Source organism: Tachypleus tridentatus, chromosome 11 (genome assembly GCF_004210375.1).
Source record: "Tachypleus tridentatus isolate NWPU-2018 chromosome 11, ASM421037v1, whole genome shotgun sequence".
NCBI classification, from domain to species: Eukaryota; Metazoa; Arthropoda; class Merostomata; order Xiphosura; family Limulidae; genus Tachypleus; species Tachypleus tridentatus.
The window spans coordinates 98,333,248-98,360,567 of NC_134835.1; the positions used below are offsets into that span (position 1 = coordinate 98,333,248).

The 27,320-nt window shown below is 32.0% G+C and overlaps 1 protein-coding gene across 2 annotated transcripts in view; it reads right to left on the bottom strand.

Moving 5' to 3' along the window:
* Positions 1–2,173: 2,173 nt before the first annotated feature.
* The window catches only part of LOC143232875 (glutamate receptor ionotropic, NMDA 2B-like), a 90,162-nt gene continuing 65,015 nt past the window's right edge, over positions 2,174–27,320 (bottom strand). Inside the window, exons 9-16 of one of the 2 annotated variants that reach the window (XM_076468869.1) lie at positions 26,559–26,742; positions 22,803–22,928; positions 21,240–21,460; positions 13,629–13,789; positions 10,872–11,053; positions 8,301–8,536; positions 7,294–7,463; positions 2,174–3,730 (exon numbers count right to left, since the gene is read on the bottom strand). In XM_076468869.1, coding sequence (XP_076324984.1) covers positions 3,571–3,730; positions 7,294–7,463; positions 8,301–8,536; positions 10,872–11,053; positions 13,629–13,789; positions 21,240–21,460; positions 22,803–22,928; positions 26,559–26,742 — 1,440 coding nt within the window. In that variant the 3' untranslated portion in view covers positions 2,174–3,570. Of the gene's footprint in view, positions 3,731–7,281; positions 7,464–8,300; positions 8,537–10,871; positions 11,054–13,628; positions 13,790–21,239; positions 21,461–22,802; positions 22,929–26,558; positions 26,743–27,320 lie in introns of both variants that reach the window. The other variant, XM_076468868.1, reaches the window with a different exon arrangement.

A 27,320-nucleotide genomic window follows, 5' to 3' on the forward strand; every position in this document is an offset into this window, starting at 1 on the left:
ACCCTATGAGAAGAAATTACTGGTATTAACAGCTTATTTATTTAAACAAAGTAGCTTTATAGATTAGATGGATTGGTTGAGATACTCACTTTGTTGAAGCTAATAAGTGTATAAAAGTCAATTCTATATATGTAAAAACGGCTTGTTTGGGTTAAGAAAATTTTTTACGTCATCGTCGGAAAAGGTCGAAACGTCGTTCGCTCCTCTATGTAAAATATTTTCTCAACCCAAACGAGCCGTTTTTACATATATATTTTTCTCTACAAGTGGGTTTTCTCGACATCACTGAAAAGTCAATTCTGTAAAAAAAAAAGAGAAAAAACTAATGTTTAGGATGAACGTGTAGTTTATGTAATAATCAGTTCTTATATAAACATTAATGTACGAGTGAACGTGTAGGTTTATAACACTTAGTTAATCTTTAAATTACCAACTTCTTTTATACGGTTTACTACCAATAAAATTAACAAATTATATCATATTTAATCATTTTTATGTTTGTACGTGTTTGTATTTACCAAAATAATGTGTAAAATCGCTAATTTTCTTTATGAAATATATCAAAAACCTAGTTTATAAAAAGAAAATATTTAAATATCCGATGCATATATAATCTCCATAAGTAATTCTCGACCTCTGGGTTATAACACTCATGTCAGCTGCAAAAAAAAAAGTTTATGGTTTAATATTCAGTTCAAATAAAGAAAAAAGAAATAAACAAACAGATATAGGATTTAATATTCAGTTACTTTAAAAGAACTAGATATAAGATTTAATATGCATAGTTCTGTTAAACTAATGAACTGAAAGTTTTCAAATTTAGTTTTTATGACAAGGTTGATATAACTTTTGATATATAATTTTGCATACAAAGTAACCAGATGTTTGTACGTTCTACTGTTAAACAAAGTAGCTTTACGCTTAATGTCTAGTTTTATATAACACAGTAATCGTACTTGTATGTATAGTTCTGCTAAATATTTCTGTAATTTTTGCTATAAAAGTCTCTCTTCTTACCGAGATATCGTGATTGAATTCGTAAACGTGCGTTTAATACATTATGGAGTTAGCCGCGACATATATTTATGTTTTCCCACTACTAAAGATTATTATTAAAACTTATGAAATGACTATAAGTTTTCATGGTTCTGTTAATCATAATAGCTATAAGTTTTAACAAGCGAGGCCTTAAGAATTACGACAGATAAAATTTAAACATCTACAATCGGTGAATTATGGCTCGGGTTAACGATGTTCCAAATTACTAAGTTTCTCAATTTTAATCTCACTTATTAAAACATTTAAGCAACAACAATAATTTAATAAATGTATTAATTTTGGACTATAATCTCTGACCAGCTGGATTTTGAGCTGATTTTTTTTCTATATCGTCTAACGATTTTAATCATTTAAAGAACAAGAGGAAATCCTCAATAGCTGCGACATGTGAAATTATTTTAGTTAGCATTAGTGTGGGACGCATGTATACTCGATTCGATTTTATTACTCATCAGGATCTCTACCAGCCTACACTCAAGTTGAAATTCTTTTATGCAGGATTATAGTAAATTAATTTATGGAACTTGGGGCGGACGTGATTAAATACGTCAGTCGAAAGGATTTGATCTTTTGAGTCCAAAACTGCAATTAGATCTCAAATCTCAAAGTTTACTATTTATATTGTAATGTGACTTTTATGTGTATGTATGTCTGTTTGCTTATCTGTAACAAATATTTTCAGTTCAATCATTCAGCACCTTCAAAAATTGCGTTTTTATTTCTCCTAATGAAACAAGATCCACTTTCTTAAAGGGCTCGGATTATTGGGCTTTGTTTCTGACGTTGTTCATGAGTGCTTTGGAATATCATGAAATATTTCACCTTTTTGACCTCTGATCACTGACCGTAATGAAACATTCAGAAACTATTGGGTATGCTATAGATGGATCCTAAAACCTCTTACATTATTTCTTTTCTAATTTTTAAAAGTTGAACAGACATATATTTTCGGTCGCTCCCTTGTAATTGCCAATGAATAATATTTCACATGAAGCCAAATAGCGAGCTTGGTGCGGGTACATTTTGTTAGTAACTATAAACCTACAGCCGATGAAATAAATTACTTAGGATGACTTTATTGTAAAGACGAGTTTAAAAGATCAATGCAAATGAAATTTTCCTTGAATTTATTAGAAGTTCTGAATAATTGGAACATGTTTATTACATAAACCATGTACATATGTTCATTTTACACACTGCAGCAACAGGGTTTACTGCACATACACAGATGAATAAAATAAAATAAGACGTATATCAAGATTGCTAAATCCTTTTAACAGCAAGTGCTAGTTTATCTTACAAAAGGTCGTAATACTGAGATACCTCGGAGTTTTCTGCACATGTTTCGGACGGCCCGACCTAGAGATATTTTTATATTTACTTTTTTACTGCGGTCGTACATTTCAGATACTGACATTTAGTTCTAAATTTATCTGTTTTTAAAGTGATCTGCTTTGAAATAATTTTAACACTACTGTATATCATTACTTACACATAAACAAACTGATATGAACATAAATAGTTTATAAAATGTCGACTGAGTTCACGAAAATCTGATACGACAGTAAGGCTGTAATATTAAAACAATTAACTATACACAGTATAGAATAGGGTTAACGATGTTTCAAATTACTAAGTTTCTCAGTTTTAATATGACTTATTAAAACATATAAACAAAAACAATTTATTTGAAGTGCATTAATAACATTGTGTAGAAAACTCTCTTTACTATTTCGTCAAAAATGTTTTCTTGTATAGCCACAAGTTTAAAAACGCTGTCTCAAATAAAGTGATAAAAGAAATAACTAACGTCAAGCTATTTTGTGTCTACTCACAATATTTCATGTTCCCTCCTAAGATGGTGGCCTTATATGACTATAGTCATATAACCGAATAATTCTATGCAGTGCAAAACTGAGAATATTTGAAAATGTTGATGATTGCTGATGCAAATCACAAAAGAAACTTGAAGCGTTTACTGTTGTGAGGAGTAATTTGGTGCATTTTAATTATATTCCAATATTGTAAGATCACGTCTTTATAGTATTTTATCACCTGATGATATCACAATTAAGTTTAACAGAATTTATCACTAGCTTTTGAATTATTGTTATTGGAAGAAATTATAAAGGAAAGAGAATGTTTAAATCCATATTCACCAGCATCTACATATGTCACGTAAATATTGGTTTGAATGTTACTTTTTTAGCACTACATTCGTTATCCAAATGTTGATTAATAAAACATTGAATGCTTTATTATATCTGTCATTAAATAAAGAACAAGAAAATAAAAAAAAAACATTTTGCTCAAATAATCCACAGAAGTGCAGATAATTTTGTTTAATAAATCATATACACGTTTGCTTAAAACTTGGCACTAAAATAATAAACCATAAACTGAATAATCACTGAATCCTATGTTCCAACATGTATTCATACTTGGAGACAAAGAAGAGATTTCAATCTACATCAATCACTCATTCAAATAGCTCAAATAGGTAGACTTAGGTCACAACACCGTTTCAAGCTCGGTGATTTCCGTGTTTCCTAGGCTGCCGTAATACCTTCTGCAATAGTAGCTGTGAGAAGAAGGTAGCAGATATGGTTGACTAATGCAGATGTGGCTCCGGCTCATACTTTTTGGTACCAAGAATTCATCGGATGAAGATCTACGAACAAAATATGCGAGCGATATAGACGTTGGCTGTGCTTATGGTCTTACAAAGCAGAATATTTGAATTTATATGTATGGAGACTCGTGTTTTATTTCAATGTAAATTAATTTGCCGAAGTAGAAACTCAGAAACTGGTTTAAAATGGACGAGGGCAAATTCACCAATCAGGATTATAAAATGCACAATCTGAAACAGGAACTCACTATTCTTAACATACATGTGTTAAAAACACACAGTTTACTAATAAAGAAATAGATGTTGACAGTTACATTCCTCAACTGGAGGAAGCTGAATAGCCCTATAGTCTGGGGAGCTGTAACAGTTTCAGACACAGAAACAAGTAGATACGTTCATACAATACTTAAGTTTGTAGCTGTGGTTCAATAAATAAATTTTACTAATAAATCCGATTGGAATTTCTTCTTTGGAGAAAATAGTAGGTCAATGGTGAGACTGTACAGTAAAAATACATAAAGAATGAAACAACATTTAGATGTAAAATTTTAATGAGTTGTGAGCAAGTTATTTATATTAATGCGCTTGTTAAAATTTTGTGATCAGACATCACTAGGTATGAATTAATTTTGTTCTTGTACCACTTTAACATTTTTATTGTGATTTATTAGGTTTCTGAAAAGACAGAAGTTAATATCTACATAACTTAGATGTTAGTGTTGTACTTACATTTTGAAATATAGTGTTGAAAACTTAACAATATTTGAATTATTGGAAAATATTGCACAAAGTTACGTCTTTTATAATAAGTAAAAGGAGGTAAAAATAACCGACAGAACCTAACTCTAGAGTTCTGATGAAGCACTTTATCAAAGGACTGTAGAAAAACCTGTTCAGTGTTGTTTTTAATCTTTTTTTATCGGCTTGTATGTATGTAAGCACAGAGTTATACAATAGGCTATCTATTCCCTGTCCGCCAAAGACATTTAAACCTATTTTCTAGTGTTGTAAGTTCGCAGACATGCTGCTGTGTTACTGGGGTGATTTTGTCTCAGAGCTGTAGAGAAGAAGAATTTTCAGAATGGAAGTGGCTGGTGTGTGTTATCTTATAGCAATGCAACATCGATCTATCTGCTATCGAACCACTGATTTTAGCGTTGTAAATCCGGAGACTTCTGTTGCACTGAAGGACAGGCTGTTGGCAAATGACTTAATAATTTATACTATAAATACTATAGAAATATATCAAATTAGTATTTTCTAAACGTTTGGGGGAGGTGAGGGAACTAAACCCATGGATACCTCTAGTTACATTTGTACAGCAGTGGAAATTCTAGAACATATATATATATTTAATTAACATTGTTAAAATGGTAATAGGGATCCGTTATTATAGCTATTAAAAGTAAAGAATTAAGATCTTAAGTACTAAATCTCTTTGAAATTACAAATTATTACATTACCTAATGTATAAATCTAGAATAAGTAATATGACAAGTAAACAAACAGTACTTCTGATAGAAATTCGTGTGAAGTTACAAATCCCTATTCTGACTGCCTCCTTGCTATTCTTATTTTTTAACATTCTAGCTTGTTTACTTTTCATATCCCTGCATGGAGTAAACTATTCTATGTATATATATGCATAGCAATTAGCAAATATATGTCTAGTCTAAGACACACCTCTCACTAAGTGCATATAAAATTGTTCTATAATTCTGTGAAATAGAATTTAATATTTTGTATAATATTGAACGCTTAATTAATGTATTTACTTTTGTTCTCCTTCACTTCATAGATAATATAGAATATTTAGATATTTGGTCTCTAAAGACACTGACTGTATAGTGTACAAAGCATTGTGTATGTAAATGTTATAGTCATGTAATGTTCATCTATTATTAGCTGAATAGTCTTGTTTCACCCTTTACTTAATTTTTTTTGAAGAAACATTGTTTATATTTACATAAGAAGGCTACCTTCAAGGTATAATGATAACATCGTTGACACTAGAATTGTGATAGTATGTTTCAGAGCTTATGTAAAATATAGAAGAAACACATCAACTTTTCAATACCCAGTTTAGTATTCTACAAAAGATATGGGCACAATATACCGAGTCGTGTTTGCTGTAAGCTGGCACATAAAGAATAATAATATTGTTCACGGAGCAGCTAGTGGCGCTCCCCGTGACACAGCAGTATGCTTACGGATTTACAGCACCAGAAATCGGATTTCTATACCCGTGATAGTTAGAACACAGATATATTTTTGTGCAGCTTTGTGCTTAACTACAAACAGTTTTTAGCAGATTTTAAATTTGTTTTAAATAACGGATAGTTTATTTTTTCTGTAATTTTTAAGCGTGTATGGCTTTTAATATTGCAAAGGAAACTTTTGAGTGTTGTTTCGGGAACGAGTTTCCTTTCCAAGATGTTTTTCGCTGTGCGCTTCATAGAATGTTTCGTATAAATCTGGTCATTCCATATTATGAACCACGATTATCAATATAATCAATTTATACGCAGATTAACGTTCTATATCTCGAATTAATGCGAAGAGATAGTTAATAATTACAGTAAATCATCATAAATTGTATCAGCTAGCTACTAGCTATGTTTATTATCAATACAATGTATAAGATTAGCTACCTTATCAACCAATCCTTAGCCCATAGTTGAGAATGTAGGTCAACAAACAAGATGAATAAAAAGACAGGAATTTAAAAACCTGCAAATAGAGACGGTAAAAAGTAAGTAAACAAGGCTGGAGATACTGTAGAAGCTAGCTACTAAAACTACAAATCCATATTTTGATTCTACCAAATGTAATTTCAGGTAACATCATGGAACCAAAATAGATGTTTATAGTTTGAGTAAATAATGTCTACAGTAACTCCAGTTTTGTTTCTTTACTTTTTTTGCAGGTCTTTAAACTCTCAATATTTTTAAATCTTTTAAGAACAATTGAACATATTTTGTCAAATTTTAGATTCATTTTAAGTATTCGATAGTTTCTTTATTCCCGCTTTTTTAAACGTTTTAAGGAACATTTCATATGTCGTTTTAGGAAAGAATTTTTTTCGCCATACGTTCTATTATAGTGTTTCATCAAAATCAGATTAATTCCTGTTATGAATAATGTAACAGTAATATAAAGCTTCATTAAGAATTGTTTATTTGTTTTGGAATTTCGCGCAAAGCTACATGAGGGCTGTCTGCGCTAGCCGTCCCTAATTTAGCAGAGTAAGACTAGAGGAAAGGCAACTAGTCATCATCACCGACCGCCAACTCTTGGGCAACTTTTGTACCAACGAATAATGGAATTGAACGTCACATTATAACATTCGTACGGCTGAAAAGGCGAGCACGTTTGGTGTAACAGGGATTCGAACCCGTGACCCTCAGATTATGAGTCGAACGCTTTAACCCGCCGGGCCATGCTTCGTTAAGTAAGGAACTATTTAAACAACATAGCAATCTGCTTCATCAGACTCTATTACTCGTTATTCTGTGTTTGACCTCTTTACTACGTCGATGAAGTAGAAAACCTCTCGACCTTATACAATATGCACTAATTTTTACACATACACACAAACGTACTCCTTGTTCAGCTTCTTTTCAAGTTGTCGTAGTTTCAATCTGGCCATGTCTAGTTCATGGCGAACCTTCCACAGTTGAGTATCGCAGACTGGATCACGACATCGGTGATGTTTTAACATGTCTTGAGCTTCAAAGACAGCTCCGCGAAAACTGAGAGATTTCCCCATGCTCTAGAGTGACATTGAAGTAAAGAAGGTAAAATTTTAAACTGTACCATTAATGCATATTTTGATAAAATAAATATATTATATTATTTTATGCATTTAGACAATTAAACTCTACAGAATAAACCCTAATTTCAAATCTTTGGTCAGAATATACGTTATTGGCCTTTGCACATACTTTGAGCTCTCTAAAATGTTTTTATAGTGATTAAGTTTTACACAAATGGCTAGACAATATATTTTCATTCCAATATATATATTATAGTCCAGAGAGTAATATGTATACGCATATAGTTGAAAGAAAGTTCAACCTCTTCTAAGAAAGCAGTCCTTCTAGTTATTAAAAAGAAATAATTTAACATTAAAATACAACTATTAACGGGAAACTACAAGTTGTGTAATTCCAAGGGAAAATGCCTATACTGCTTGAACTTTTGCATTTAAGAAGTTTCAAGTTCTCTTTGTCATTTAAAGCTAGAAGTGTTTTTTATTTCTTACGATATAAATCATTATTTTCGAGTAATACTAGTATCAGACATAGTTTCAAGAACAGGTTCTATACTGTCATATTACTGTAGAAAAAAGCACGCAGCTTTAAATGAATATTTTTGTCTGACAGAGCTTCGAAAACACCAAATGTGTCTATTATTGATTACTGAATAATTCCATAGACTCTTCAAGAATAGTGTCCAAGTGTCCTGCATTTGTTCCTAATGATGTTAACTATAATGCAAAATTTAAGACTTTATCTACCTAGTCATTAGGTCTAAGTTCTCCAATTTATTTTATTTGCTAGAAATGAATAACCAAGATCAGAAAGACAAGCGCATGATGTAAACATACAAGACTGACAAGTGCGAAACAGCCTCCTGTGTCAGTCTTTGCAAGGTGTTTCCTGATGTATCTGAAATATAAGTGTTCCATTCCCAACAGGACAACAGTGAAAATGACACCACAACCAAGAAGAAGAAAGGCACTCATGAACTGGTTGATATCCAACGGATTTGTGGCATTTCTTTTATTTTTTGTTGGCTTACAAGCCCCTTGTAACCAGAATCTTTGAAGGCGCTCTAATTCTCCTAACAAAAATAAAAGCAGACAGATGTTTCACAAATCTAGTTAGTAAACATTTTTTAAAACAATTTCATTATAAATGTTGTTAAAGAGGTTCGTATACAAGTCGTAGTACAATCCATAATTTTGTATAAAAACGAGTATATCTCTCTTATGTTTGTAAAATAGCAGAAAAATATATTTTCTTCAGTATTCCATTTTTTTTACCAAATATGTAATCATAGCATAGAAACATCTTTAACAGTGTCTGCATTGACTTTTATTAATATTCTCATTAGAAAATAATTACCAAACACAGCTATTGATCAAAAAATTATCGTTTCAATTATATATGTAAAAAACACTGACAAACACAACACCAACATTATTTATAAAATACAATGTAATAACTACCACGACTTCTACATTGGAGAAACAAGTAGAAAAATGGAAAAAATGGAAATGTGTTTCAAAAAACACAAAATGTCACCTTCACACGTTTTCGAGCACTGCAGATCAAGTAAATACATCATAACCATAGAAAATACCCAAATACTAAATAAAGAAACAAACATAAACAAACGCAAAATTAAAGAAGCCTTACTTATACAACAACTCAAGCCCAAAATAAACCAATACAAAGTAACACCTTTATATCTACATAAAAATAATATAATAAATAATAATAATAACATAAACAATATAAAATTATATATTCAAACATCTAAGCACGTCCTTTACATTCCGACACTCAGTTACACAACCACTTTCAAATATGTGGTCAGCGTCCGGTCAGTTGCCTCTTCCTTTCTTTGTGAACCTGAGGATGACCGAAGAAGGTCGAAACGTTGTTTGCTCCTCTACATAGTGCTTTCTCTATCTATACTAGCCGTTTTTTACATATATAATTTTTTCTAAAAGTGGTTTTCTCGTCATCACGGATAATTATCGTTTTAGTGAAACGGTTATAGACTTTATGAATTATGACATGACATTTATTAAAGTATTGTATAGAAAGAAGTGTTAGATACGGGTAACAAAGGTATTAACAGAACAGAAAGATACAAGTACGTATTCTGATCTTTACTGAATTGAAATGACTCAAGATCAGATGTTTTACATTATGTATATTACCTTTCATCGTTATTGTCGTTATTAAATTGGGGTTTGATATAATATTTTAGAATCAGAATTTTTCTAACTTCAAACGTGAACAAACAGAAATACAGAACTAGAATATTGCTATAGTTCATATTTTTTTCTATTTTTATAAATTATGTAGTCCAATAACTACCCAAGTTTTGAAAAAAAATAGAAATTATTTTTTTTGTTAGTCAGTTTCTCTGAAATTTAAAATGTTGCCAATACTTCTGTTATTTTTTTAAGCAACAAAAGCGAAATGCTGGACACCAAAGCTTTACATGTTTATTTGGTTACCATTCCGTCATTACAAGTATAAGTTGATTTAGGGATAAATTGTTACTTAAGACTCCCCTGAGTAATAAAAAAATTGAATAATAATTACCCAACATTTTTAACCTTACCCTTTTCACTTTCTTATGGAACTCTTAAACCATTCATGTTTAAAATTTTAAATATAGTTTCTTATAAAACAAATTCCAAAAAGTTAATTTATATGAAAGATTTGAAATTCATTAGTAAACTACTAATTACCTTCTATGAATTTAACAATTAAATTTTCACAAATTAATTTATATTTTATGATAAAGTGTTTATGATTAATAAACTCTTTAACGAAAAGACTTTTAATAAAATTGAGTTTTGAAAATTATCTATGACTGTTTTTAAGGTCTTTTGTTGTTGAAACTATTTTTAAGTCGATGTTTTATGGTTTCATAATATCTTTTATTGCATGCTATGTAATTCATATCATGTTTCACTAAATGACGTCTTACTGTTGACGCTACAACAAATAGTCTTCACGATAATTATTTGGATATGTTTAATATTAAAATATAATGATATCAATCTTTTATGAACCAGTTTAAAACCTTTTTAAATTATGTGGGTTTATATAAGTTTAAATTAATTAATTAATTACAAATCGAGCATCTCATGAGATTAAATCTAACTTAAAAGGTGATTGGTTCGTTTTTCCTCAAACCAAATTATAGATATATTTCTATTTATTGTAGGTCATATTTTGACAATTGAAGAAACAAAAGACTCTAAAAACACTTTTTAAGTTTTAAGATTTTTTCCTACAAACCAAAAATAAAAATTCCATAATAATCTCCAAATATATTAGCAAAAACCTAAATATTCTTACTTTGTAGAAAATCCTGAATATCCTCTCACAATTGAAAAGGAAATCCACTTCAAGCTTCGCGTACAACTTACCGTTTTCTCTGTAATGTATCATCCACTTATTAAACATACTTAGATACTTGGATTTCTTGGGCAGAGCAAAGCCGTAGCCTGTTGTAGCATACCAAGAACCAACAGTCAACAGACGACATTCGTTGTCTTGTCCGGCCAGATATTCCAGAACAGTGGCGTCATAGATAAAAGCATCTAACTCCCTACAGAGTAGAGTTGGCTTGTATATATATAAATATATATAAAGTTACAATCTTATATTCTGATTAATTGATTATATTGTGATTCCTAATCAGAAAAATTAAATTAAATTGTTAAAGTGAAATATATGTATATAAAGTTGTATTTTTGTGTGTTATAGTAGTATTTTTATTATACAAAAACTGATTTTGAGATGACAAAAACAACGTCGTTGCAGTGAAGGCGTAAGCCGAGACTCTAATAATAATAAGTTACATATAAAATTCGAATTTTCGAATTACTTGTATTCTATATGTAGTCAAAAAACATTATAGATAGGTATTGGTACAGTTTTGTTTTGGTTTTTATAAACCATTCTGTTTGATAAAATGTTTATATAAACGTGGTTTGTGGTACTAATCCAAGTAGTCACATTTCTCTATTTGATTTCAGAAAAATTCTAAACTTTTATAAGAAGAATTGACAGCAGAACTGATACATGCAACTTCTATTATATTTTCAGCTGGATCATCAGGCCTTTACTGAAGTGAACGGAGCAATATAGCTTTTCCAGTTTCCAGGTCACATTTAGTTTCAATGCAATACAAAGTACATAAAAAAGTATTATTTCTGAAAAGATATTCTCGTTTACTTGTGATAAAGACACATTTTCGTAATGTTCTACTGCAAAGTTTTCTTGAAATAAACATACCGTTTCACCTCCATTAAATACAAAAAATTAAACTACCATTTCCAGAGTATTTGAGTGCAAACGAAATTGTTTTTATGTTTTCTGCATGACATTTAAAGACGTTGCATTTGAAGAGAACAACACCATTTATCATCTGCCAAAATAAAGTCAAAACGGTTTGGTAGAAGTAAGTAACTGTTGAATGTGAAAATCTATATATAAAGCTACTGTATAATCAGTGATGACGAGAAACCCACTTGTTGAGAAATTTATATGCAAAAACGGCTCGTTTGGGCTGAGAAAACACTTTACATAGAAGAGCGAACAACGTTTCGACCTTCTTCGGTCATCGTCAGGTTCACAAAGAAAGAGGCAACTTACCGGAAGCTGACCACATGTTTGAAAGGGGTTGTGTAACTGAGTGTCGGAATGTAGAGGGCGGAATTAGATGTTTGAATATATAATTTTATTTATTTTATTATATTAATATAGGTATAAAGACGTTCCTTTATATTGGTTTATTTTGGGTTTAAGTTGTTGTACAAGTAAGGCTTTTTTAATTTTGAGTTTGTTTATGTTTGTTTCTTTATTTAGTATTTGAGTGTTTTCTATGGTTATGTTGTGTTTATTTGACTTGCAGTGTTCGAAAACGTTTGAAGGTGACTTTTTATGTTCTTTGAATCTGGTTTCTATTTTTCTACTTGTTTCTCCAATATAGAAGTCGTGGCAGTTATCACATTGTATTTTGTAAATAATATTGGTGTGGTGTTTGTCAGTGTAGTTTTTACATAGTATAGACCTCAGTTTTGTGCCTGGTTTTGAATAAATTTGGTATTAACTGGAATGTCATATTTTGTTACTAGTTTTTGCCAAATGTTGGTTATTTGTTTGCTGATGTCAGGAATATATGGTATACAGCAGTATATGGTTTCGTGATTTTTTGATTCGTGAGATATATTTACTTTTGTTTGTTAATGTTAAGTAATGGTTGTTAACGAATCAAAAAATCACGAAACCATATACTGCTGTATACCATATATTCCTGACATCAGCAAACAAATAACCAACATTTAACAAAAACTAGTAACAAAATATGACATTCCAGTTAATACCAAATTTATTCAAAAAACCAGGCACAAAACTGAGGTCTATACTATGTAAAAACTACACTGACAAACACCACACCAATATTATTTACAAAATACAATGTGATAACTGCCACGACTTCTATATTGGAGAAACAAGTAGAAAAATAGAAACCAGATTCAAAGAACATAAAAAGTCACCTTCAAACGTTTTCGAACACTGCAAGTCAAATAAACACAACATAACCATAGAAAACACTCAAATACTAAATAAAGAAACAAACATAAACAAACGCAAAATTAAAGAAGCCTTATTTATACAACAACTTAAACCCAAGTTAAACCAATATAAAGGAACGCCTTTATACCTATATTAATATAATAAAATAAATAAAATTATATATTCAAACATCTAATTCCGCCCTCTACATTCCGACACTCAGTTACACAACCCCTTTCAAACATGTGGTCAGCTTCCGGTCAGTTACCTCTTTCTTTGTGAACCTGACGATGACCGAAGAAGGTCGAAACGTTGTTCGCTCTTCTATGTAAAGTGTTTTCTCAGCCCAAACGAGCCGTTTTTGCATATAAAAAAGCTACTGTATAGTTCTGTCAGTCAACCCCGTTAATAATTCATGTGTTTACTCGAACTAAGTGACAAAGTATTGGAATAAAATGTTTAGAAAACTTTATCATCTATAATACCAAATATTTACCTGTTATGAAATGAGACTGTGTTCACTAGACAATTGATAGTTGCGTAGAAAACAGTTTTTTTGTAAAACAAACACTAGTAATTCAAGGCTTAGATAATTGTCGTACCCTTTTTTAACTGCCTTAACTCCTTCAGTCACGGAGGACCGGTTGAAATTCTTCATATATCTGTGCATTTTTGGTTTATTATCCTCGAGGACAGCCTCTGTATTACCGTGAGGAATGGTTCCGAAACGAAACGGAGGATCCGTCAGCCAAGGATTTTTTAGCTACAATAAAACAAGAAATATCACCCCCAAAAATAGAACTTTATTAAAAAATTTTATATCAGAGAAATTTATGATAAAAATTTATCTTACCAGTATTACTGAAGTGAAAAATCATACAGAGAAACGTCAGAAGGCTATAGACTTTCCTTACACCTTTATAAAAATTACATTTCTAATAGGACAATCTAGTTTCAGAAAGAAATATGAAAATATGATAAAGTAGAACATTTCAATACAATCTTCAACTCTAAACTCTACCTCGTACCAGATCAAATAAAAATTCTGTCCGTCATACACAACATTAGCGACAACACTTTACGAAAAGCTACCTGAGAAAACGTGGAATATATTATTTGAAGAGTGCCACGGATATTTAATTAACATAAAATCCTAAATGTTTTTTAAAAATAAAACGACCGTGCGAGATCATTGCTTTAGCTATGATCATTTTAATAATTAATTAAACAAATTTTCTAGCAAAATAAACTACACTAGATCACTGTTAATATGAAGTGATGCCATAACTAATAAAGGGAATTTAAATCTTTGTTTTCATCTATCATTTCACAACTTAAGTTTTTATATTTTATTATTCGTCGTTCTTATTTCAATACGTTTTTACTTATTTCTAGTCAAATAAAAGAGGACTGAAGCTCAACGTATATACCAAATTTAGCCCCATTCATTGAGAAGTTTTTTTGAAGAATATACGGAGAGAAAGAAAAATTTAAAAATCAGTTGCAGCTAGTTTCAGGCGAATTAAAATAACGTGAACTTTGAAAAATACAAAGTTTACTGTCGAAAAATTCATTAATTCCAGCCTTATTTATTTTGTTTGAGAAAAAAAAGGGCGCTCTTCATACTTTAAAAACGATTTCATTATGTACATAGTGCTCAACCAAATCTGTTCAAACATACGGTAGAGTCCTAGGGATATTTTTTTCTGATATGGTGAACATAGTACAAGACTTACAAATTTTTCAGTTTTACGGCGCATGTTCGAGACTACTGTTTGCCATGTTGTGCTTTGTTTGGATTGCTGTTTCATTAGATTGACTAGTTGACAAAGACTTCAAGATTTTGGCTAATATTTTTTTCTTTAAATGGTACAAATGACGGTCTGTAGGGTTAGCAACATGAATTCTGTGGGTATCAGTTCAAGACAATGAATTCCCAAATAGGAATTGTATGCGCTTTGTAACACGGTAAAGCATGTAGAACCACTGAATAAAAAAATCTTCCCCAAGAATGTGTTAAATAGTTTAGTGATATCTGTGGGCGTTTAAAAGTGACCCTGTGTTCTTAGTGATTAATTTTTCCCTATTCCCATAAAGGTTAGTTCCCCCTGTGGATACATAGTGGCACTAACGCTGCGGTTTTAGGGATAAGTATTCTCAGTACCTAAAGAGGTTACGTTCTCCTATGACTATATAGTTTGCACTAACTCTGTGGCTTTAGTGATAAGTATTCCCTGTTCCTATAAAGGTTACGTTCTCTGTAAATATATAGTGTACACTAACGCTGATATTTTAATGATAATTATTCCTTGTTTCGATGAGGGTGATGTTATCCTATCTGTGATTAAATAGCGTGCACGAACGTTGTGGTTATAATGACCGCTATTCGCTGTTTCTATAAAGGTTATGTTATCATGTGACTACATAGTGTGCACTAAAGTTGTACTTGTACTGTTAAGTATTCCTTATTTGTGAGTTATTATTTGACTATGTGGGGAACCTTAGTCCTGTAGGTGTAGAGATAAATAATTCCTGCTTCAATGAAAAGTTATACTTTCATGCAATTATATAGTGTAAACTAACGCCGTTGTCTTAGTGTTAGGTAATCTTTGTTTTCATAGTAATTTACTTTATTGTTTGATATTATAGTGCACTTTAACCCTGTAGCTATAGTGGTTACTAATCACTGTTTCAATAGAGGCTTACATTATCCTGTGATTATAGTGCTAATGATCTCTATTGGTTATAATTCTGATAAACGTAGTATGTTATTTAACTTTATGACTCCTGACTATTAAGCACTTTAGTCACTGTACAATGTTTAAACTAAACAATGATAGTTGGACATATCATATAATACAGTGATTATAACATATTAACTCAGGTAACTATGCATTATTTAGTAGTTACTACTCAAGTCACTATAAAAACTTAACATATTTCACATCTAAGTGCTAGTATCTTGCCTGTAATCAAAATGCTTTGTATATTCATAGCATTCAAATGTAACTGTAAAATCTTTATCAAATGGGAGACATAGAAACACAATAAACAATGTTTTGAATTAAAAACAAGATTGACACAAAAGAAATATCATATATAGATATATACTGAGTATGAAATTCATTTCTTTATATTTTCAAACAAATATTAAGCAGATCTCAGGTTTACAAATTTACAGTTTTAGTAAACAGATAAATTCTCCAGAAACCAATGGGTTTCTTATTGAGCGAAGACCAAAGATAAAACTCCCTGAATTCATACGGTAAAGTAAAGCAGTATAAAAACACGTAAGGTAAAACTAATATGAAACAGTCTAAGTATACTTTTCAGTCTCATTTTTTGTTGACGTACGATTTTTGTTACATTCAATGATTGCTTACTTACATTGATTGATTAAATCAGTTCATATTTTGTTTCGATTGCGAAAATGAAGATCAGTGGAAAGTTTCAAGAAAATCAGTGTATTATTATTATATATATTGAACTGGTTGACTACGAAGTTCTTTTTATAACGTTACCAATTTTAGTCGATCAAGTAGCTGTTTTCGAAAATTTATTTTAACTAAATTTGTTATTAGTTTTTTAAAAGAAGATTGTTTTTTGTGAAATAGATAAGGGACAGAAAATATGTTAGTTTGACAATAAGCTTGACTGCTTATTGCCTAACTCTCCAAACAAGTAGAAAAGTTTGATATAAAAATGTTGTTTTTTTTAAATCGGTCACAAGGAAGAATATTAGCAATAAAAAGTTACATGTTATGTTTTACAAGTTGATAAAATTAAAAAGTCAATACTTGGTAGTGTGTTGTATTATTCCAGTTAAACACACATTATTTTTGCAGAAAAATTTAGTCATATTTTAAACCAATTAAAAGTATTATATGCTGTGCCATATCCAAATAAAAACTAATACACTAAGCTTATAGCTAAACTAAGACACTTAGTAACTTTAATACAGAAGAACGATCAGTGAAACTGAACTTTGAAACAATGAAAAATGTTTGTCTCTGAATTTCACTCGAAGCTACACGAGGGCGATCTGTGCTAGCCGTTCCTAATTTAGCATTGTGAAACTAGAAGGAAGGCAGCTAGTCGTCACCACCCACCGCCAGCTATTGGGCCACTCTTTTATCAGCGAATAGTGACATTGACTATTACATAATGCTCTCACAGCTCAAGGGGTGAGCATGTTTGGTGTGTCGGTGATTCGAACCTGGGAGTAGAGCTATGCCGGGCCAGCAATGAAAAAGATAAAAAACAAATATTGGAATAATGAACGCGTATTGAACACACGTATACGTATTGGAATCAAATTCTATAACTTAAAAAAACTCCAGGAATATTGGGAAAAATTAAATAATTTTAAAAATTCACAAACAAAAAAAATCTACAGAACGTCTGGAATTTACACATTTCTGCATATAAAATTATTCTTAAGATGATGAAAATATAATACTAATGTTCTGGTGAAGGCAGATATGTAGGTTTGGATATTTATCTCTGCTGCTAGTGTTTTTTTATCGGTTCAAATATACTCAACTTTACCAAGTTCCAAGAGAAATATCTTTGAACGATCTAACGGAAATAAATAATAATTTACTTTACCATTCGTCTCATTCATGAAAACAGGTTTATTTCACGAAACAAACTTGTGTAATGACTTGACTTCAAACAATGGAGAAAAACTTATATAAAACTTTCAAAACTTTTATTCCTTGTTTCGAAGAATTCCTGACATGACTTAGTTAATTTATTAAAACCTTTTCAAATGTTAGTAATTATGTAATAGCTTACAGATGAAACATAATACATTAGTTTGTTCGTTGTTAGTTTAAGCAAAAAGTTATGGGCTAGCTGTGCTTTGTCCACTACAAGTATTGAAACTTTATTTCTAGAATTGTAAATCCGCATACAAATTCGCGTAATATTCACAGGTTTTCAATAATATCAATTTTCTGTAAGAATATACAGTTACTTCAAAGAGGCCAACTGAAAGGTACAGAAAACATTGTAACTTGTAGTTTCCTTTTACAATCAAAGTAGTAACAAAACCTATGTGTCTCGGACCAACCAGTGGTCTACTGGGACTCACAATTTACATTCTGTTTGAGGTTTCATTAACTCCTGAATTTTTCGAATTATTTTATCCAATTGAAACTTTGTAGAATGAACGGCAACTGTCTGTTGTGGAGACAGAAGTGTAGAGGACGACGTTTCGAAAGCCTTCTGCCTTTCGTCTTCAAGTCAGTGTGCCGGAAGTAGTTGGTTAAAAAATCATGGTTTTTAATGCATATTGGAATGAAAAAGAAGACTATTGGATTGTAGCAATAGTATACATGTGGCTGGTTGTCTGGTAATTAGAAAAACTGCTAGCTGCGGTGTTGTGTTGTAGAACAGGTAGGAACTTCAAGTTGAACTTGCTTTCACACCTGATACCCAGTGGTGATGGAGAAAAACGTGAGCGTGGTGGTGAATCGACTCTCCAACTGGGATGGTCAGGAACGTTGTGGTTCCTCTTCGTCCCCTTACGTGAAAAATTATTGAAGTTTACGTGGGAGTTTTTGCCTTTAATTTATTTTGACTTTATTAAGGTAAAGAAGTATGTGAGAGTAACACGAAAGAAAAGAGAACCGGACGAGGGCGGCATAAGTAAAGTGAGCCAGGCCGTGGCCCATGGTCATAATACCCTGGTGGCTGGCGAGTTGATTTAGAATTGACTATACCTGACTAAAACGGCTCTTTTCAGGAATGGGCAAGAATGATGACTTAGCTGGGATCTACAAATCCAATACCAAAGTTTTAGCTGGGGAAACGGTAGTACCCCGAGAAAACCCACTTTCACGGCCTAGGCGCTGAAAAATCTACCCAGACCGTGCCCGGAAGTAGCTAGGAAAAAAACACAGGAATAAAAAGAAAACTCATGGATTATGGCAGTAGTACACAATTGCCTGGATGTTAGGTGACTAGGAAAACTGCTAGCTGCGGTCTTGTAGATCAGGTAGGAACTTCGTTTGAACTTGTGTTCACACCTGAAGCCCTTTGGTGATAGAGAAAAACGTGGTCTTGGTGGTGAAACAACTGGCTGTTCTTCTTCGGTGAATTGTTCTTCGCTGGTTTGGGATGCTTTGTTTCTTCTTGTAATTTTGGTTTGTGTTTTCTGAGTGATGGTAGTCTGTTTTTTTGTTTGAGCTGACGCGTCGATAGTTATCTTGTGAATGGTCTGAGTCTGGCTGGTGGTTGAATTCCGTGAAACTGGAACTAAAGTCTGGCATGATCTGTCACTTTCCTTCCTTGGATTGCTAAATCTTGGCGTGTTGTTACCAGTGAGAGTTGTCTGTATCTGCTTTCATGTTCTTTCTAGCTGGTTCTGGACTCGGCGGTATTTCCGTAGTTTCTCGTTGAAAGTTGTCCGTTGGTTATCTATGTTGTCTGGGCACTTTGTTTAACCACGAGTTGAAGGGTCGGCGATGCGGGCGTTAGGCTCTAAAGTGAAATATATGGTAGTAACATCTGTCACGTAAAATACAGTCAGCACTGTACCTCGATGTTGTCACTCTCTTCATGAGGTACGCAAAAATCGATGTACAGCATATACCTTGGCCTGGATTTGAGATTCTATGCCTAGTTTGATTTCTTCTGGTTGTACAGATGAGTCGAGCGTGTTATGATTGATTAAATTATCACTGTTTCTGGTTGGAGGAAAGATTTCCTGTGGATTCAAGCAATGACAGCCACAAGTTACTCAAAGCGCGCCACGTCAACTGGACACAGACTACACTAGGAGAAAACTAGAATAATCAACACAGACAAATTCTGGATGACAAGAAATATCAAAGAATCATTTTATATTAACGCTATTAAACCTTCACTAAACAGAGATTCCAGATTATAGGTGAGTAACCTGTGGCTGCCATTGGTTGAATCTACTAGGACTCTATAAAAGACCGACAACACCTACACACACACTGGCTAGGAAAACGGTTATTTACTCGTATGTCAATAATCATATATATTAACTAGTTAAAATAATTTTTTTTTAAAATCCAGAACATCCAGTCATGGCGTTTAATCGTCTATTTTGTGTTTGTGTAACAGGATATAGCTTTGTATAGTTTTAAATTAATCAGCTTTCTTAATGAGAACAACTTTATTTCAGAGACACATTATCTGTTTACTTCTGTGATGACTATAAAAATGTAAAACTGTGTATAAACATAGAAAACAGACATTACAACATTAAAGTTTAAGTAGTAGAAAGAACAAGAGATTAAATTGTTGGAATTTTAGAATTCAAACTGTAGCACAAACAGGTGTTTAGCACAGCGGAATAGTACAGTTTACATCTATAATGCTACAACAGAACCAAAACGAGTTAATAACATGTTGAAGACTATGTTCCAACAAAGGACGTAGATGAATGAATAACAAAGGTTAAGCTGCTTACAAATGATAGAAACAAACAACAAAACCCCATGATTTTAAATGCTAATATAGAAACCGGACGATGGAATATCAGGATTCTACATTGCAGTACGACAGAGGAAACAGGAAATTGAACATGAAGGTTTTACTGTCGTAGGACAGAGGACACAATCAGAACATCAGAATTTAATCTGTGGTACAACCAAAGAACTCCGGTAATAGAATATCAAAATTTAAACTGTGTTACGACCTGAAAAGATACACTACAGACTGTTAGACTTCTTTATGGCTATATAATGAATAGATGGGTTCTGTTATGTGCATATAGTGTCATTAAAATGATTAGAGTATAGAGTATCAAAATTTAAAACTATAGTAGAATCAGAGAAAAGCACACTGTAACATTAAAGCTACTTTTTATTACGATACAACCTGAGAAATTAGACTACATAATATCAGAACTGATTATATAGTGGATACGACTTGAGGGCTAGACGGTGGGCTATTGTAGCTTGTTCTGCATGTGATATGACTGAAAAAGTCAGATTATGACGTATGTGTACAATAAAATATTTCGAGCAAAGTGTATTTTTCTTTTCTTTTTATAATTTTGAGAAACAAATGTAAATTTTCTGTAATCATCTTGATAGAATCCTGCGTAACCTTGATATTGACTTTGGGTGAAATGACCATCGAGGATTAGTAAGAATTTCACTATTAATAGCTTTCTAAGAAAGGAAGGAACTTAAGATGGAACAGTAATGACTAAAAGATTCCACGAGGCTTACCCTTTTATCTTCAATGCCAGACAGATCATAAAATTCTTCTCTGGTTATCATGAAGGCAGCCAAGTTTGCCGTGTATAAAGCCAAGAAAACGACTGCAAACATCGCCCACACGCTAGACATAAACTTTGCCGTGTACCCTCGAGGACAATCGACGTTGACGCTTGCACCAAAAAGAATAGCCCACACTAGCCAGTAAGTACGAAACAAAGAGAACTTGTAATCTAGAAAGAGGTTAGCAAAATTAACGAACACTGGTTGATACCTTCTGTTCCGGAGTTATATTACTTTAAAAATCGGTGAAGTAAAGTGTACATTTCTAAGTAAATATAAAACCAATTAATAAAATATTTACAAAAAACATATGTGGTGTATATTTCAAGGACAGAATTGTGATATCGCCAGTTCTTTCCAAATTGAAGACTGTTTTAAACAAACTACAAACTATTGTGGGAAATAATGTGTTTTTCCTAATGTTTAATTGTAATAAAACGAAGTTCCTTTTTTCTAACAAGACGATAGTTAAAGGAAAAAACATGAATTCAGACATAAGAAAAACTTACAAGGGTGGAAACAAGTACTTTTCCCAAGCTGTTATTTATCACCTTTATCATTTTGTTTTAAACGTGTCAATGCATAATTAATTAGATTTATGTTTACAGTTCTTCAGCAAACTGAGAAATTATTGTTACTATACTTTAACAATTTTAAACGGAAACATGTTATTGAAAATGACTTTTGTTTCTTGACTAACATAGACTACATGACATTAATTTGGAATTTCAAACAGTTATTTTTATCACGATGTTTCGGTGGACTCGGCAGATAGCCAGATGTGGTTTTGCTATAGGAAAACACACACCACGATGTTTCGATGAATGTTTCCAATCTTATCAAATAGAAACACTTATTTTGATCTAACATTGGAAATTATAAACATTTATAAAACTACAAACATATCTATGTCTGTACCAGTATTATTTTAGCATCATTGGCATATCTTTATGTGAAAAAGAAGAGTTATTCATATTTTGTATGTTTAATGAGCTTACAGTATATTTACATATTTATAACTAGCTAGAGTACCCGTCCTCTGGACAGCAGTTATTTAAATTCATTTCAAAACATGAAAATCTGTAATAAGTAATTGTAGAAAACACAAATATCACAAACTGCGAAACACAAAATTTAAAACCACATAGACCTAACAAAGCCTTCATGCCAAATTTGATGATGATTCATAAACAGGACACGAATTAGTGGTAAAAAAACAAAAGCAAAAACACCCATAAAAACTGCGAAATGCAAAACCAAAAATTTGTATGTACCCCTTACATAGACCTAATGAATCTTTACAACAATTTTGGTTAAGGTTAATCTATCTCTACCCTGCGAAGTAGTTATTGGACATACAACAGGCGACAGATAGTATATGTGTATGTGTGTGTGTTTCTTTTATAGCAAAGCCACATAGGGCTATCTGCTGGGCCCACCGAGGGAATAGATAAGTACTTGAAATCGTTTTTCTCGAGCCAACCCATTTCGTTAGTTTATCTAGTTTCTTACCTCTTGGCGGCACTCCCTTCATGTCATATCCTGATGGACTCATCCATTCGAAGACAAATATAAAAAATGCTGCCAGTTGGATGCTCACAAGTAAAATGAGCAACCATGATACTGTGTCAAAGGGCTCTGAAAGATAAACGCTGTAAACTTTAAACAGAAAACAGATACACATCAGGTTCCACAAGTAAAGTAAAGAATATTGCATATGACAGTAAAAAAAAAAACATGTAAGGGTCCGAAACGGTTGGTAAATAAATTTGAAATAAACTCGACGAAACCCTAGCTTATTTGATAGGAAATCTTACACATCCTCTAGGGTAAAGCAAATACTGTCTTACATATAAATAAATAAACTATGTGGTGTTGGTATGAAGCATATACTCATAAAAACGCTTGCTTCAAAAGGGAAGTGATAAAATAAAGACAATTTATACAGTGTAATAATCCTGAGGTTTAAACAATTTGTTTAATGTAAAATACTGGATAATCTATATATAATTTTATTTGTTAGTAAAATATTTTCATAATTTTTATTTTATAAGTAATATATTTTTAAACTTTCATAACAGAAAATTATGAACGCAAATTAGTGACTTATCTGATCTTGTTTTTAAAACTGTTAATACTTTTTATGTAATAAGGCTTATTTAGTCTGTTTTTTATAATAACTTACATTTTATACAGGTAATACTAAAAAGTACACAAGAGTAAATAAAATTATCTGAGTGCAAATGATAAGCAGAACAGAATGTGCAAATAACATGAAAATCGTTATTGAAATTGTGTGAAAAAGATCCACTCTTATCAATATAAAGTGCTACACCTGGAAACAATTTTTGAGAATCATATTAATAAAATGTAATACATGTCTTGAGAATCACAATATATTAATATAATGTACAGGTCTTGAAAATCAGAATGTACTAATAAGATGTACAGATATCTAGAGCCAATCTTATCAATTGTTGGAAAAGATCTTGGCTATTTATTATATACATAATTAATTTAAGGTTCTAGTTTGTAATGGTTAGGTATTCTTAAGGAAAAAGTTGTAATCAAAGTTTGACATGATTATTAGGTTTGAAGATAGATAAAAAGAACTAAACGTTTAAATGTGTTCTCAAGACGACTGGTATGGATATTAGCACTTTAATTAAAATAAAGTACAAAACAACGTTTCGACTTTCTTAGATCATCTTCAGATTAATTTTTAATTAAAGTTTTAATACCTATATCAGCCGTCTTGAGAATAAATTTTTACTTCAAGTGAGTTTCTCGTCATCACGAGGGTCTGGCATGGCCTAGCGCGTTAAGGCGTGCGCTTCGTAATCTGAGGGTCGCGGGTTCGCGCCCGAGTCGCGCCAAACATGCTCGCCCTCCCAGCCGTGGGGGCGTTATAATGTGACGGTCAATCCCACTATTCGTTGGTAAAAGAGTAGCCCAAGAGTTGGCGGTGGGTGGTGATGACTAGCTGCCTTCCCTCTAGTCTTACACTACTAAATTAGGGACGGCTAACACAGATAGGCCTCGAGTAGCTTTATGCGAAATTCCAAAAAACAAACTAACAAAGTTTTCATAGATTATTTCTATAACACTAAAACGCCATCGTCTCCTTCTTATTTAAAAGTGATAGCAAGGTTTAGTTCTTCGTGATGACGATTTGTTTCACCAGTGTTGAAAAAAGTAGAACATTTACTGATGATTCTTTCGTACTTACGCTAGACATTCGCTCTGTTCACTCATATCTTAGCTACTAGCACTTTCGTTTATATTCTCATTTATCAAAAAATAAGTTATTATGATCTAGAGAAACAATACCTCTTTATTAAAATAGTTAGAACTGGGAAATCGTGAAATAGTAGCGGATAAAAAATTATTTGCATTTGGAGGTTTTGAATTTCGCGTAAAATTACACGAGAGCTATCAGCGCTAGCCGTTCCTAATTTAGCAGTGTAAGACAAGAGCGAAGGCAGCTAGTCATCACCACCCACCGCCAACATGTTTGGTATGACGGAGATTCGAACTCGCGAATTATGAGTCGAGTGTCTTAACCACCTGGCCATGCCGGGCGAGATTTGGAGGTATTACAATAACAATAGTCCATGGGTGATATTTTATGCTCAGACTTTAATTACCCGTGTAATTGAAACACTTGTTTAATTTCACTTATACTAAATCAAGTAATGCTTTTAGATACTTTTAACATATCTGCTGTTCTATTACAGAAAACATGATTTTCATACTTTAAACTTTCACATGCAGGAAATAACTAAATTTTATATAAATAATTTCATTAAACTAACAAATATTGGATAAGAGAACTTAGCTAAAGAAATGATTATGGAAGATGAGATGAGGGAATAAATTGAAACGATCTAAGAAATAAAGTTTCGTATTGCTTGAGAATATCTTTTTATTCTTATGGTGAAAATGTTTTGTAAAGTTACTGAACACGAAATTTTTTTGTGATAACTTTGATTATTTTCCTTTTAATATGCATAAAATACATGTCTAATATCCTGATGTGATGTGCTTTGAAATGAAAATTGTTTCTGTGAAATGCTTTCAGTTCATTCATCAGAAACTCTTCATAAAGCTCAATGAAAATGTATCTGTATCAAAGACGTAATGTTATTTTAAAATATACTGTTTCTTTAAGCGTTTGAAGTACTACTAGCATAAAATACTTGTGATCCGTTGTGGGCTTCAAAGACCCCTGCATAGCTCATGGAAACACAATGTACTGATAAAGCAATTCAATTATTCCTAATTACTTCTATTGCTACCCCAGTGATGAGGAAGCGATAGTTCGTACCCTACATAAACCTGAATACATGTGCCAAGTTTGGTTAAGCTAACATATGCGAAAAAATGAGCACGGAATTCTAGGAGGACCACGTATACGTTATTTTATGGCATATTTGGGTTGACCCTGATAACCGACTTTCATACTATCATCTGGTATGTTTGACCTTCTTGGGTAGCTTTATTTCCACTTGGTAGAGAATGCCAATATTCAATACCCTCCTACCAAATGTGGTCCTGCTAGCTCTATAGCTGTGAAAGGAGTTAGCTCGGCATACATACAAAGCTACAAGTTAAATTAATATAGGATACATTGTAGACTGATGGAGTTATTTCGTAAACAAACCTATACATATTTTAGGAAGCCGCGTAACATTTTCTACATCAACCATACGTAGCTAGTTTGAAACGGATTGAACGGAGTGAATTTCAGTTTAAGTAAATATTTTGATCAAAGTTAGTACTAAATACAATGTATCTATCACATTACTTTGTAAAACAGCTGTTTATATAAACATTTTAGTTTGCAGTAAAATGCCCTACGAAACACTTTGCTCTTGCCAGTAGAGAAAAGTCATGCTGCTTAAGTACATTTTTGATTCGACCTATGCAACAGATGTTTTAATGGTTTTTGTTCAGCGACTGACATTACATTGTAAAATGTATCATGAATACTCCGTATTTACAGAATTATTTTTAAGTTTCTTCGCTAGAACTGGCCTTCTTTTACTTTGTCATTTAGTTAATCATATTAATTCAGTTAGGGAGAGCAAACCCTTACCTCAACCAATTACAGAGTAGATATATCTCTTTATGAGAAGTTTAGTTGCTACATATATTTAAGATTCTTGAGGTAGTATTTCTCTTAACCGTGGGTCAAGCAAGATATCAGTTATAAGTTAAAAACTCTTATGTCGTAGAGTTTACATAATTTCAACAAAGGTTTCTCACCAAGAAAGGCTTTGGGGGAAATAATTCCTGTGCGTTTTGCTACAGCAATAGTTATCCCTGTTTCCAGGAACGGCACAGTAAAGTCGACCGCTGTCTGCCGTTCCGAGTTGATTTTGATGCTAGTCACAACTACATCTGCCTTACCCAATAAAATTTCAGCTATCAGACCGTTCCAGCTGCCATTCTAAAAGACGTAAAATAGCTTGTTAAGCGTTATCGGAATAGATGTTCCAGTGTAGTAGCAAATGGTGCTATATTACTTTTGAACAGACTTTTTCACTTTATAATGAAAAAAAGCTTCCTTTTTCATTTAAAACTTAAATTTATTTCTGATCTACATAGTTTTAACTTGCTTTTTATGAGAAGTTCTTATTGTAATTAACTAGAAAAGCAGTATTTCCTACACTAAGAAATTAGTATTAACAAAAAATGAAATATTTAAATATAAAAGGAGTTTCTTAAAGTATAAAAAATATGAAAATACATTTAACAAAATAGATTTATCTACTTACATTTCCTCAAAATACTTGATTTAAGAGTATACACATTAGAGTTTTAATTTTGACCTTTTAATTATGAAAGTTGATAGATTGTTAGCTTACAATGAAACACCGTTTACTCGAAGCTCAACTTACACTTATTACTTATTATATGATGCTAAATTTTCTACTGATTACTGACTACACGATACTGAGCCTTACAGTAATTACTGATAAGATATTAACATTATATTTATTACTAATTACATAATACTGAATCTTT